The sequence below is a fragment of the Diabrotica virgifera genome, chromosome 4 (genome assembly GCF_917563875.1).
Source record: "Diabrotica virgifera virgifera chromosome 4, PGI_DIABVI_V3a".
In the NCBI taxonomy this organism is placed as follows: domain Eukaryota; kingdom Metazoa; phylum Arthropoda; class Insecta; order Coleoptera; family Chrysomelidae; genus Diabrotica; species Diabrotica virgifera.
Window position 1 is genome coordinate 107396455 of NC_065446.1, and position 16083 is coordinate 107412537.

A 16083-nucleotide genomic window follows, 5' to 3' on the forward strand; every position below is an offset into this window, starting at 1 on the left:
GAAAATTTCGCGAAATTTTTTTTTATTAACTCCATTGAGTACAACAATCTGCCCATTGGGCATTAAGCATTTGTTATGATAAAAAAATACAGACATGTAGAGAGTTACTCCAGTAAGTAACCTCTTTACAATTCTAAAACTAAAATTTTATCAGTCTGAATACACTTTTGATTACATTCAGTTGGTCAAGTCAGACGGCAGTTGCCGTTTTAGCCTACGCACTTCAAAGACGTCCCGCACATTTAATTGTCTGGCAAACGCATTAGGATGCACTAACACTCGTTCACAGTATTTATCACTAAAACGTTGTATGGCTTCTTTCACGGATTCTAGGAGGATGTCGTGTTGAATCACCTCGTTGGATACATAGTATGGCGCATTGACTATGGCACGCAGCACCTTGTTTTGAAATCTCTGTAAGATATTTGTATTGGAGACGCAGACAGTGCCCCATAGCTGAATCCCATAAGCCCATGTGGGCTTGAGGATGGACTTGTAGAGTAAAATTTTGTTATCCAAAGATAGTTTGGAATTGCGTCTAATGAGCCAATACATATTTCTCAATTTAAGTCCAAGCTGTTTTCGTTTGGTAAAAAATGTTTTTTCCAAGTTAGACGGCGGTCCAAGTACATGCCAAGATATTTAGCGTACTCGGATTGAGGAATTACACAATTATCAATATATACAGGGGGCATGTTTTTCTGCGTAGCGTGAATGTTACATGCAATGATTTAGTTCCATTAGATTTGATGCGCCATACTTTCATCCATTGCCGAATTCTATTTAGGTTTGATTGAAGATTACTTGATGCTGTTGTTGGATCTGTGTGGGATGCCAGGATAGCAGTGTCATCTGCATACGTTGCAACTGTAGTTGTACCAGATGTTGGAATGTCCGCTGTGTATAAAAGATATAGAATTGGGCCGAGAACGCTGCCTTGTGGGATGCCTGAGTGAATAGGATATATTTTAGTGTGCTTGTTACCGTCCTTCACAAGGAAGGGCCTATTTTCTATGTAGGATTTTAAGAGCTGGAAGTGAGGATAGGGTAGGAGCTTCTTTAATGTTATTGGTAGCCCTATGTGCCATACCTTGTCAAAAGCCTGAGATATGTCAAGGAAAGCAGCCGAACAGTATCTTTTGGCGTTAAAATCCTTGTTTATTTGGTTGACTAGCCTATGCACTTGTTCTATGGTTCCGCGTTTGTCTCGGAAACCGAATTGATGTTCTGGAATTATTTTATTTTCGTCTATTATCGTTTTCAACCTTTTTACGTACATTTTTTCAAAGACTGCTAATCATTGGCAAAAGGCTTATAGGTCGGTATGAAGATGCATTTTCCGGTCTTTTTCCGGGTTTAAGGATCATTAGAATTTGTGCCACTTTCCATGAACTAGGGAAGTAGTTGCATTAAATATAAAGGTGATTAGTTTTATGCACTTATCCGAGACTTCTTTTAGAATCTTGCCAGAGATTAGGTCTAATCCAGGGGCTTTTTTGATGTTGATTTCATCTATTATTGTTTGTTTTACTTGGTTGACAGTAAATTTCGTGTGGGGCAGATCCATTTGAAACGGTGCTGTTAGGAAACTGGTTAGTTCTGTTTCTTCCTCTGTAGATACTGTAGAAGGGTATGGTGTGAATACTTTTTGAAGGTGCTTGGCAAAAAGATCAGCTTTTTCTTTGTCGTTCCTAGCCCAGGTGTTTGCCTCATCTTTGATTGGTGGGTTAAGCTGTTGGGGCCGTTTGAGTTTTTTCGTGGCTTTCCATAGTAAATAATCTGTAGCTTCAGTTGGTGTTAAATTTACTAAATATTCTTGTAATCCATGGTTTTCTTCTTCTTGGATTAGATCCTTTAATTGCTTTGTTGCTTTGTTAAGTGTTTTTTTATTTTCTGCCGTTCTTGACTGTTGCCAATTTTTACGTAATTGTCGTTTTTCTAAAATTTTTTGTTTAATTGTGGGAGACACATTATTTCTGATTGGAGATGGTTCTTAGCTGGGAGTCGCCTACCATGCAACAATTTGTATGCTTTTTGTTAGGTTATCTACAGCTGATTCTAGTTGGAGTTCATTTTTCAAGGACAGATTTAGTGATATCAGGCTGTCTAGTTTTTCTCTAAATTGGGACCAGTTAGTCTTGGTGTTATGCAAAGTTGGTTGATGTACTTTGTTTAATATTTTTTCGAAGATTGTTGTTATAAACGGTGAGTGGTCTGATGACAAATCAAAGCATGATTCAGCTTTACATTTTTTGGTATCGATGCCTTTTGTGATGCAGAAGTCAACGACATCAGGTATTTTGTTTAAATCAGACGGCTAATAAGTTGGTTCGCCTGTAGTAATTTGTTGCAGGTTATTTTCTACCACCGCTTTAGTTAATTCTCTGCTTCTTGGTGTTGTTAGTCTAGAACCCCACATCGGATTTTTTGAATTATAATCTCCACCTGCAATGAATTTGTTCCCTAGAGTGTTGAAATATTCTAGGAAATGTTCTTTTTTAATGACATGTTTAGGTGGGCAGTATAAGGCAGATATTGTTATTGGGCCGTGTGCTTCCTCAACTGTTAAGCTGGTTGCTTGCAGGTAGTCTTTGTTATATTTTTCCATTTCGGAGTGTTTAATAGAATCACGTATAATCATGGAGCTTCCACCGTGAGCTCTACCGTCTGGGTGATTTGTATAATACAACTTGTAGTTGGGAATCCGCATGTAGTGTTTTTCTGTAAAGTGAGTCTCAGAAATTAATAATATATCAATATTTTGATTAAGTATGAATATTTTGAGTTCTTTGGCCCGTTGATAAAGGCCATTTGCGTTCCAGACTACTATTTTATATTTTAGTTGTGACGCCATTAAGCGATCTTATTCTTGACAGTAGTAAGCAAATTGAGCATTGTGCCCATTTGCTCCATGAGTTTTTGAATCATTTCTTCCAGCTTGGCTAAGTTGTTATTAGGTTGGTTAGGTCCTGGTATTGTTGTTATAGCTACACTGTGGTTGATTTTTGTTGACTATTTGAGCATAGGTTAAGTCAGGTTGTATTTGTTGAGTATTATTTGTTTGGATATGTGGTTGCATAATTCTTTTCTCTCTTAGTGTAGGATATAGCTTCTGCTGTAGTTGAATATGAACTTGGCTTCGTCTATAGTTAGCCGGGTGGTCACCGTTACAATTGACACATTTTACTTTGTCATCACGTGATTTTCGAGGACAATTTTTGTTTCGTGATTACCTGTACATTTTACGCATCTGTGTACTTTGCGGCAGTATGTTTTGGTGTGTCCGTAGTCTTGGCATCTTGTACACTTAGGGATTGTTCTTTTCGTACGAGGAGGTTCGTATTTGATGATATTGTTTCCTAATTTTTCTATTTTATAAACTTCTTTGTTATTTTCCTTCGATACGATATCAATGAAAAACATTGGCAAGGGGGTTTTTGATAGATAATGTTTTATATTGGGAATGTTCACTGCTTTGTGTCCTTGTGCTGCTAGATTTGCCTTTATGTCATCAGTATCTGTACCATGATGCAGTCCTTTTATGACAAACCTGAATGTTTTTTCGGTTTTTGGCCTAAAATATGGTATTGTGTATTCCTTTTATCAAGTTCAGTGATCAGTGTTTTAAAATTTCGCGAAATGAATGACAGGTCGAAAAACGTGAAATATGTGCTCAATATTTTTTAAAAATCTATCGAATGATACCAAACACGACCTCCCACGGGGGGAGGGGGGTAAATCTAATATTTTAAATACGAATTCCGCGTTATTTCGCGAAATGAACATCAAATCGGAAAAATGTAAAATACATTTATTCAATATTTTTAAAAAATCTATCGAATGGCACCAAACACAACCCCCCTCCCCCCGGAGGTGGAGTGGAGGGTTAATTTAAAATCTTAAATAGGAGCCCCCGTTTTTTATTGCAGATTTGGATTCCTTACATAAAAATAATTAACTTTTATTCGAAACATTGTTTCGAATTATGGATAGATGGCGTTATAATCGGAAAAAACGATTGTTGGCAATGGAAAATTAAATTAAAAAATGGCAAGCGCCCACTAAAATGGAAAACTTTACTTAACTTTTTTGGTTTTAGGACCTACTCTTCACAACCCAACAGGTCCCCATAACGCTCGAGTGACTGCACATTTATTAACATACTTTGCTCCCCTACTATAACGTACAGTTTATAAATAAAAGGACACTAAATAGAGAAAATATAATGGAATAACCACACAAGCAGAATGAGGAAGACCCGTGTGGTCAAAATAGCAAGAGATAAATCACGAATCGACAGAAGAAGTATCGGACCACCCCGTAAAAGATGGAATGATTGCCTTAGTTACAAATGAACAAGCAGGATTGCTAATAAAGAGGAAGCAGAAGAGGAATATTTTTTGTTCCTTAATGTTTATAAATAAAGATTCGTTGAATTAAAAAAATAGCTAACTTCGTGACAAAGGGTTGAAGGAACAATTTTTTTAAATTCGTTTAAAATACTAGCTTTTTGCTTGAATTAATAGGCCACATCAGCGCGTCATCAATAATACTTCGGGAGATAATATCACACCTTTTTCGAAAGTTCTGCGAAACTTTGGCAACAGTGCGTCGACAGTATTTGACACCATCTCAATATGGTGACAATATACTCGCTAAATGGAAGTAATAGAAAACAATTTTATTATTAGTAAACAAAAAAAATAAACCAAAATAGGTAAAAATTTTGTTAAAAGCATGTACCTATTTTGATTTTTTATTTAAATTTAAAATTTAAATTTTAACCTATTGATGATATTTCTAGAATAAAAAATCCTCCTAAAACTTTATAGGCCCGGATCCCGTTTACCAAAATAAGTTTATTAATAGCAAGCTGAAAATTTATTAATAGCTTAACGGTGTCTACTCGGTCAAACTTTGATGTACGGGAATACTGGAACAGGGGAAGTTTTAATTCTCAGTGTTCCCATACATCAAAGTTTGTCCGACTAGACACCGTTAAGCTATTAAAAAATTTTCAGCTTGCTACTAATAAATTTTGTTTTGGTACGCGGGATCCAGGCCTATTAATATACTCGCATTAGAATTCGAAATATTTTTACGTAAAATATACAGGGTGATTGATTTGTAGGGTAAAGCTCAATAGCTTCACTATAGTAATAGATAGCACTAAAAGTTAATAACAAAAATTTTAGCCACCTTTGAGCTTCACATTACAAAATTAGTTAGAATGTTACAGGGTGTTCGATAACACAGTGGCAGACCAAACTTTTGTTTTTTTAAATAGAACACCCTATATTTTATTTTAAATTCGAAATCCTGTTAACTTCTCCATCACAAAAATATAAAGGTTTGCTAAGTTATACAGGGTATTTACAAAGTTATAACCAATTTTATATGAAAATCGTAACAAGTTCAACTCCCTGTATAAATAAAAATAAGTAAAACAAGAATGGTTTATTAATGTGATATTTTTTAACGTATTATCAAAATTTTCAAGAATGATCGATATTGCTAATTTTCTTTATATCAAATACAGGGTGAGTCAAAACGCAAGTACATTATTTTCTCAGTAATTTTAAATGGAACACCCTGTATTTTATATCACTATTAAAAAGTACCATTACCGTACTTTAATTTTTAGATAACATTCCCTATGTCTAAATTTATTAGTTTTCGAGATATTTTCATTTTTCAATGGACCAGTAGCGTGGCCACCCACATCACCAGAATTTAATAAACTGGACTGAGTTTTTTGGGGTTACGTTAATAATGAAGTTTATAAAATACCTCCAACAACAAGGGATGAGATGAAAAATAGAATACAAAGTGTATTTCGATGTGTTAATTTATAAATGCTCCGTAGAGTAAGTAGCTCATTCAATGATCGTTTTTAGGCGTACATAAATGTGTTAGGAGATAATTTTGAACACCTTATGTAATTAAATATTAAAAATATTTTATTAAAAGTAGCTTCTAATTTTTTCAAACATGTTTTTTTGCAAAATGTATTACTGATAAATTATGTTTCGTTCTTTATTTGTTACATTGTTACATTTACATACAAAAGTAGTGTTTAATTGTCTTCACAAAATATTGTATTTTGTGTTTGTGTGTTGTTTTGTAAAATTTATTGCTAATTTTCTTTGTTTATTTGTTGCATTTACATAAAAAGATAGTTTTTAATTGTTTCAAAAATGTTGCATGTAGTGGTTGTGTTTTTGTTTGTAAAATGTATTACTAATAAATTATTTTTATTTCTTTATTTGCTACAGTGTTACATTGATTACCCGATTGATAATCGGTAATCTTCAATTGTCAATTCAGTCATGGCTTACTTAAAATTTAGATAAATAGAAACACCTAAAATAATTTGCTCTGAAAGATGAAAATATCCCGAAAACTAATAAATTTGGGCATAGGGAATGTTATATAAAAATTAAAGTACGTTAATGTTTCTTTTCAATAATTATATAAAATACAGGGTGTTCCATTTAACATTACTCAGAAAATAATGTACTTGCGTTTTGACTCACCCTGTATTTGATATAAAGAAAATTAGCAATATCAATAATTCTTAAAAATTTTGACAATAAATAAAATATGGCATTAATAAACCATTGCTGTTGTGCTTATTTTTATTTATACAGGGAGTTGAACTTGTTACGATTTTCATACAAAATTGGTTATAACTTTGTAAATACCCTGTATAACATTACAAACCTTTATATTTTTGTGATGGAGAAGTTAACAGGATTTCGAATGTAAAATAAAATATAGGGTGTTCCATTAAAAAAAATATAAGTTAGGTCTGCCACTGTGTTATCGAACACACCCTGTAACATTCTAACTAATTTTGTAATGTGAAACTCAAAAGTGGCTAAAATTTTTGTTTTTAACTTTTATTGCTACCTATTACTATAGCGGAGCTATTGAGCTTTACCCTACTAATCAATCACCCCGTATTTACCTATAAAACTCACAATTAATAATAATCTATTTTTTTCAAATAGTCCGACAACTTAGTTCTATTACACAAAAATATAATAAATTAATTATAAACAAACACTACTTCCCTATGGATCAACACTAACGAATTCCAATATCTTAGAAAATAATACACTACTCCACTGAACAGATATCGATACATATAAGAGAATCATGCTATTACACTTAAAAAGCCGACGCAGGTTTCTCAAAATGACAGTGACAATTTCTCTATGTTGCATACTCAGTTATTAGTTATAATATTTTCGATTTCTCGTTATAGATAATCAATTTTAGTAGTTCCAATATGACACAAAATCTAAGCATGGGATAAAAAAGTTTATTTGAAGAAAGTGTATTTTTCTGTTCTTCTTGATGGGGGTGCAGGCTCGTTTTTGTAATATTTTATTTAATTATAGAGTAATTTCCACATACTAACATATTTCTCAAATTGGGCTCTGTATCTCCATTGTTTACTATATTACGAATATGTATGTGTGCCAAATATCTCTACAAAATATTCAAAATTAACGCTGCAATCTTGGAACGCATTTTCCGTTTTGATGACGCGCTGATGTAGCCTATTAAGGATATATTATGATAAAAGTATATCGGATATACAGGGTGTCCCGAAAAGATTGGTCATAAATTATACCACAGATTTTGGGGTCAAAAATAGGTTGATTGAACCTCACTTACCTATACAGGGTCAGCCACGCTCAACGGGACGGAGCCTACCGGGGAAACGGCTAAAAATATTAAAAATTCCTTCCGTAAGCATACGTAGGTTAGTACCGGCTACAAATTAAAATTGTGAAATGTATACAGGGTGTCCCAATTTAGCGTAATGATATAAAGTTATATATTTTTAAATGAAACAATCTATATTTAACTTTAATTTTTAATTCTACTGAACAAAATAATGTTATTTTATTCAACATTCCCTATACCTATTTTTGACAGGTTTAGATTTATTTGGGTTTTTCTGAAAATGTACTATTCGCGAAATTAATTAATTACATACACATTATCGCATGAATTTTAATTAACGTCTTTTTGTCAGTTAATTGTCAACTGTCCATGCTTTACATAATAATAATTACTATTTGAAACCAATCTACAGAGTGTTCGCAATCTGAAGTGTCAGTGCTGTATAATATTTTATATAATTACTTTCTTAACTTAAATGGGACACCCTGTATTTTACTTTAATTTTGAATTCTAATCAAAAAATAATATTACTTTGCGAACACTCTGTAGATTAGTTTCAAATGGTAATTATTCTGATGTAAAGCATGGACAGTTGACAATTAACTGACAAAAAGACGTTAATTAAAATTCATGCGATAATGTGTAATTAATTAATTTCGCGAATAGTACATTTTCAGAAAAACCCAAATAAATCGAAACCTGTCAAAAATAGGTATAGGGAATGTTGAATAAAGTAACATTATTTTGTTCAGTAGAATTCAAAATTAAAGTGAAATATAGGTTGTTCAATTTAAAAATATATAACTTTATATCATTAGGCCAAATTGGGACACCCTGTATATATTTCACAAATTTTAATTTGTAGCCGGTACTGACCTACGTATTCCTACGGAAGGAATTTTTAATATCTTTAGTCGTTTCCCCGGTAGGCTCCGTCCCGTTGAGCGTAGCTCAACCTGTATACAATAGTGCACACAAAAAAAGTTACAGCCCTTTGAAGTTACAAAATGAAAATCAATTTTTTTTCATATATCGAAAACTCTAATGCCTGGTTGCACCAACAGATCTTAAGCTCCAGCTTAGCTAAGATCTACTTATAGATAGGGCCTCCTTGAGTATCACGTGCGTTGCACCATAATTTTAGATTCTTACCTTATTATCAATTATATCTATTAATATATTATGGTATTCTTATTGTAATATATTATAACTATATTATATTAATTCTTATGATATTCTCGACTTAAGCTTAAGATCCGTTGGTGCAACCGGGCATTAGAGATTTTTCATTGAAAATGGACATGTGGCATTCTTATGGCAGCAGCATCTTAAAAAAATTAAAATAAAATTTGTGTACCCCATAAAAAATTTATGGGGGTTTTGTTCCCTTAAACCCCCCCAAACTTTTGTGTACGTTCCAATTTAATTATTATTGTGGCACCATTAGTTAAACACACTGTTTTTAAAACATTTTTGCCTCTTAGGAATTTTTCGATAAGCCAGTGTTTATCGAGATATTTTGAATATTTATCGAATCCACCACATATTTGTATATGGTTGAGTACGATTATAGAGACCTGTTAATAATATGAAAATGTCTTTATAATTTACATTTTTAGGTATATTTTGAAAAAGAAGCCACATCTCGATAAAAGGTGACTTATCAAAAACAGACTAGGAGACAAAAAAGTTTTAAAAACACTGTGTTTAACTAGTGGTACCACAATAATAGTTTAATTGGAAAGTACACAAACATTTGGGGGGTTTAAAGGAACAAAACTCCCATAAAAATTTTATGTAAATATAATAAAAAAGAAGCCGCATCTCGATAAAAAGTCGCTTATCGAAAAAATATTAAGAGGCAAAAAAGTTTTAAAAACGTTGTGTTTAACTAATGGTACCACAACAATGAATTAATTGGAACGTACACAAAAGTTTGGGTCGGTTTAAGGGATCAAAACCCCCATAAAATTTTTATGGGCTAAATCTCACTATAATTTTGTTTTAAGATGAACCTGCCATAAGAATGATACATGTCCATTTTCAATAAAAAATCTTTAATAGTTTTCGATATATTGAAAAAAATCGATTTTTATTTTGTAACTTCAAAGGGCTATAACTTTTTTATGAGCACATTTGTACTAAGGTAAGTTCAATCGAACTATTTTTGACTCTAAAATGTGTGGTATAATTTATGACCAATATTTTCGGGACACACTGTATAATTCAGAATGGACTTATAAAAAATTATAAATCGTACATTTGAATTCGAAGATGTACTTATGACAGTTCAGTAAAACCTGTCAAAATTTACCACAAAATTAATTAAGACCTAGACAAAATTGTTTATTTCAGATCCTTAAATAAAGAACATCCTTCAATCACTTTTAAAAGAATTCAATAAACTCCATTTTTAACCCATTCGTGAAAAATGCATAAACTTCATATACAAGTCAATATCTTTCTTATTGCATTAGAAAAATAGAGCAGCTCTCCAGATGGTTTATCTTTATCTCTTCAATAATTTTTACCCAAACAAAAACATACAAATCCAGCGTGCATTACGATTTATCTTCTGCTTGAATTTTTGGTATGTGCCTGTTTGTGATAGTCACGACACAAACGAACGGGAACCGAAACGGAAAATTAGATTTTACTCAGATCATTGCGCTTTCCGAAATGAAACCAAAACCAGCTATTTTCACACACCACATGCATGTTTTCAAGTAAGAAAGATCATATATCGTGTTTAAAGGTCACGGTTTGGCATTTGGTGATACTAATTATTGACAAGACACAAAAACTCATTAATAACAATTCAAATGTATAATTTTGGTGCTTAGAAATTCATTTAAAAATATGTAGTTTACAAATCATTAATGGATTCGGCGAGCTTGATGTACAATTATTAATATAATTTCAGAGTTGTGTGGACTGTATGTTTTTAGTAGATTGCTGGTTTAAGCTAGATTAGAGAGGGAATGTAATGGTACATTCAATATTATAAGTTTATAAAAAATTTTATCAAAGTTTCTGTTTGTTCACTGTTCACTCGCGAATCTATCACGTCACATATACTGGTTTCACACGCGGTAACTTCTTGTACGAGATGTAATTTTTTTAGCGGATTAACGGTTTGTTTATAATGGATTAGCGTTTTACACTATTGTACAGAGTTCATTTTTCGAAAAAAAAACACGTTTTTCGACGGTTTCTCGTAAATAACTCCAAGAGTAGGTATTTTTATCGAAAAAAAATTCTTAGCAAAAATATAGCTTACAACAATTGGAGAAAAAGAGAAAAAAGACGGTGTATGTGTATGAGGTCTCTAGACCCAGTACAAGCTGAGTTGTAGCTAATGCAAAATAGGTTAGCATTCCTCAAATTCCAAATCTAATATTTCAACGTGAAATAACCAAAAAATAAAGCACTTTTTGGAGAAAACTCATTACAACTTTTTTAAATTATAAAAATCCACGAGGAAAATAAAATTCCTGTAGCTGGCTGTATACCATAAAACACAAAAAATACAAGATCCTTGGTAAAAGTTATATTTAAAAGACCCCAATAAGGGTTACTTCACAAAACATAACGTTTTCGGATTAATAGGTAATCCATCATCAGTGTTAAGCCCTAAAATAGTAAGTATAGCCTAATTAATAATAGATAACGTTATAAAAGTTGACTAAGGTTAAGAATTGACAGAGGCCATACTTGCAATAGCATGCATGCGTGAGCCACCAAAAAATTATGGGTAAGAACCCTTTAAAAGTTTCAATACCTTAAATGATACTACATATTTTTAATAAAACAGAAGGATGTTGCAAATATTCCTGGATATAACCCAGAACAACACAGGACTCTAACCCACGTGGATGTGATATGCAAGGAATAAACCTCACATATTGAAAATTGAGTGTCAACTGAACTGAAAGGTGAAAGAACTTTAGAATATGCCAGTGACAGATTGCCAATGCGACGTTATGAACTATTTTGTTACTTCAGCTAACGAATTTAAAGTTTATGTTGATGTTAAAAATAAAACATTATCAAATATCCATATATTGGTGTTAGAAATATTCGAACGTAAATGTAAAATTGTGAAATGTGTGATGATAAAATATATGAACAATGACAAATGATAAATAGGTACTAGGAGTTTATGCAGTCAGCAACACATTAAGATCTTACAGAAGTGGTAATAGACTTAGAATTATTAAAAATGCCTTTTACGAAATGCGTCTAGGATATCAGAATTTGTTTAATATATACATAAATGTACCATTCTAAGTTATTGATTAATGTGTGAGTGTTTTCATGACTGATAATTTGATCTAATTTGTTGAGTACAGATAAACTTGACAAAATTGGAAAGTGATGGTATATTTCGTTTGGCTGAAGAAATTTTGTTGTTATGTGCGAATAAGAATGAGACTAAAAACACTTGATAAGACTGAGAACCCAAGAGACTCAATCCCAAACCGCCCGAAAATGAATGGATGATTAATTTTATTAAATAAGTTTTCATAACTTCTTTATACTAGTAGAAGATGTATTTACTTACTCCGTCAGCTTTTAGTCTAATTTCTTTCCCTGCGGCTTGTAGAAGTGCTCTCAATATGGCTGTTGCCGTTCCAGTCTGTCTAGAAGCTACCAAATGGACTGCAGTTTGATTCCGACTCTGAAAAAGATGAATGATTAATTTATTATATTAAATAGTATGATAATTTTTACGAAAAGGATAGTAAAATCTGTAGGATAATCTGAAAAAATAAGTTTGCCCTTTACTACATAGAGAACTGGTGTCTGAAAGAGAACCTCTCCGTGAACCCTTCTAAAACTAAACTGGTAGCCTTTACAAATAAGAGGAAGCTTACTGGACTGAGTGAGCTGAAATTATTTGGAGAGGTACTGGAAAGAACCAATGAGGTTAAGTATCTAGGGGTAACCCTGGATTCGAAACTCAATTGGAATACTCATATTACCAATATAACCAATAGGGCTAAGGGACTCTTCTGGAACTGCAGACGAGTTGTGGGTAAAACCTGGGGATTGAAACCAAAGGTGATCTGTTGGTTATACACATCAGTGATACGACCGACAGTCACTTATGGGTCAGTACTCTGGTGGAGAAAGACGGCTTTGCAATCTTGTGTGACTACTCTCACCACCCTAAAAAGACAAGCGCTTCTAAATATAATAGGAGCCTTGAATAGTACAGGAACGCCTTCATTAGAGGCTATCAAAGGTCTCCCTCCGCTGGAATTATATATTTTGGCGGTAGCCTTTATGACCATCTCGAGACTCAAAGCAAGCAACACTTGGATGCCGAATTATGTATTGAATAGCCACACAAACATTACTGGGACTATGCTTGATTATTCCATCTTTATGATGAACTCAGATATGATGAAACCAGAACTAATCTTCACTGAGAAGATTAACACAATTATACCGTCAAGAGAACAAAAAGTCCCAAATATTAATGGGGACTTAATATGGTTCACTGATGGTTCTAAAACTGCCCATGGTACTGGATGAGGAGTCGTTGGGCAAATATGTAACTATAATAAATCTTACAGCCTAGGTCAACATACAACGGTGTTCCAGGCTGAAGTTTTTGCTTTTGTGGCCTGCATTGATGAAATAATTGTTGAAGACCCTAAGCTAAGAGAATCAACATTTACACAGATAGCCAATCGACTATTCTGGCTGTAAAGAACCCTCTCACCAAATCAAAACTGGTGAGAAACTGCAAAGATCTCCTCAATAACCTGGCAAAAACAATAGAGTGTCTTTAATATGGGTGCCGGGTCATGAAAGAGTGCATGGGAACGAACGAGCAGATATGTTAGCAAAACAAGGCTCGAGAAAAACTTTTGAAGGCTCAGAACCTTTCTGTGGCATCACTAAAGATGCTATGAGAAACGAGGTTCAGAAATGGCTGATAAAGAATCATCAAAGTAAATGGAAAACTACTCAAGGGCAAATCCAGACTAAAAAAATAATTAAGAATATTGATAAAAAACTCTCGAACAGTTTAATGAACCTCAACAAACGAGAGATCAAAACGGTCACCGAAATGGTGACTGGACATTGCCGTTTAAGAAATCACCTATACAAACTAGGTAAGGTGAATGAACCATGGTGCAGAAAGTGTGAAATTGCAGAAGAGACTGCCATACACATACTATGCCATTGCAGTGTGCTAGATGATGTAAGACAGGACTTCACAGGCCAAATGAGGTTTGAACCAGAAGAGATCCTAAAACTACCAATAAGAAAACTGTTGGCCTTCGTTGAGGCCACATGACTTATTAAAGTTTAAGAAGAAGAACAGGGTTTGGTGCAAAGGTCTTATGACCAAGTGCCAGAGACTAACGAGTCTCGCCTGAGTAAAGAAGAAGAAGAAGAAATTTGATTTTTATTTGATAATTAATTTGCTCAGTCCAAAATAGCATTGGTTGGCTAGGATTATCATTCGCTTGATTTCTAATGAGAAGGAGAAACTTGTGCCAAAAAACAAAAATAACCATATTATATAAAACCCTTATACAAGCAGTGTTGACATATGGATCCGAGTCATGGACTATCTCCGAGGCAAATGAAAATCTTCTGCTTATATTTGAATGAAGGATCCTGAGAGGAATATTCGGTGGCATCTGCGAAAATGCTGTTTGGAGGAGGAGGTACAACTATGAGGTATACCACAGATATAAACATATATTTGGTGGTAAAGACGTTCTCTTATAAGAATAGGAAGACTAAGGGTAAGAACATAACAAGTAAGTCGAGGTGGATGTGTAGGTCGAGGTAGATGCCACTAGTTAAGTCGAGGTCGATGTCGACAGCACATAGCAAGGAGGTCACCTGCGCTGTCAGTCGAGCTAGAACCACTATAAGTGAAGTAGTTTAATGAAATTTGAATGACAAAAAGACTGTGCTTTTGCAATGTTGTGTCAGTCAAGTGATGATAGTGACGAAATGTCAGCTGTAAATAATCAGATCCTCCTTCATATTTCAAAAAATTACTGAATTTAATTACTTTAGACATTGAAAAATAAACTTAATGCAAAAAGGGATTATATTATAAAAAGTATCAACTCAGATAGCGCAGTTAATGACCACTTGGCTTCGAACGGACCAATCACAGAAAAGCATCCTTTTAGGCCGCGCAGTAGACATCCATGTAAAACAAACTCATTTTATTTTCAAAAGCATCGATGTAAACCTCCTAGATGGCATCGCGCTAATTATGGTGCAATAACCCCAGAGGTCAGCGATCGCAATCAGCAGTTTTACCTTTTATATTCAGCATTTTGATTTTATATAAAAGTAATATCATTGTAATTAATTCCACTTATTTTCGATCAATTAAAAGTGAAGTATATTTGTAAAAGTTAATAAAGGGTCTTTTTAAAAAGTACCTTAGTGAGTTTAAACCTTTAAGTCGCACAGTGCAGTAAGATAAGTGGGAGAGTCCTTTAGTGATCCTCGTCGTTTTTAAACGTTTATCCGCTACGAACCAGCTTCCAAGGAAAACACAGCCGTTCAACCCCAGAAGTCTACGGAAGACCAGTGTCAAAGTGTAAAAATCCATTTATATGCCGAAAGACGATAAGAAGAAAGCAGAAAAGAAGCCAGTTCCTTCGAGAAGAAATGCACTAAAGCATAATCTTCTATCTGTAAGCAAATTTAATATTTTTTCTAATCCTAATTTAATTGCTTCACAAATTTCATCGCTTAAAATTAGTAATTCTCTTGCAACTATCAGTGAATCGATTGTCGAACCTGGTGCTGCTTATATTTCGCAAAATAACTCAGTTGCTCAATTTAGTTTAAAAGCTAACGATAATTCTTCAAATAATTCTCCAATAAGCTTAGATATACCGTCTATAATTATTACTCCTGCTCCCGCATATACAAAAAAGGAAAATTCAACACCAACGCTGATGCACTATCCCGTATTGAAATCCACACTAAAGAAATGAACACCGTTGATGAGCACATGGAAGAAATAATCAGCCTATTATCCAGAAAAGAAGATGACGACATATCCATGGTCAACCACCCAAGTTCAGTATGCGATCCAGACGAAGTAATTCCTATGGATGACTTAGAAGAAATTATTAAAGAAAAACAAACATCCGGCCTAACTGCAGAAGATATGAAAGTAATAGATGAAATTCTTCAGGGACAAAATCAAAAAATTGAAAGTCAGCCAAGTTCTCTATATCAACAAGGCAACAATACAGATGGTACCCAGCATTCTACAGAAGAAAACCCAATACTCGGAATTCCAATCAGCGAAAGACCATTGAACTGTTACAACAATCAAATCATATTCAAATTGGTAAACTACAATCCTGCAAAACCCATAACAGA

The 16083-nt window shown here is 33.6% G+C and overlaps 1 protein-coding gene across 2 annotated transcripts in view; it reads right to left on the bottom strand.

Annotated features, from left to right (window-relative positions):
• The window catches only part of LOC114325672 (serine/threonine-protein phosphatase 6 regulatory ankyrin repeat subunit A), a 314485-nt gene that overhangs the window by 158148 nt on the left and 140254 nt on the right, over positions 1-16083 (bottom strand). For both annotated transcript variants that reach the window (XM_028273796.2, XM_028273793.2), the window contains exon 5: positions 12263-12379. In XM_028273796.2, coding sequence (XP_028129597.1) covers positions 12263-12379 — 117 coding nt within the window. The remainder of the gene's footprint in view (positions 1-12262; positions 12380-16083) is intronic.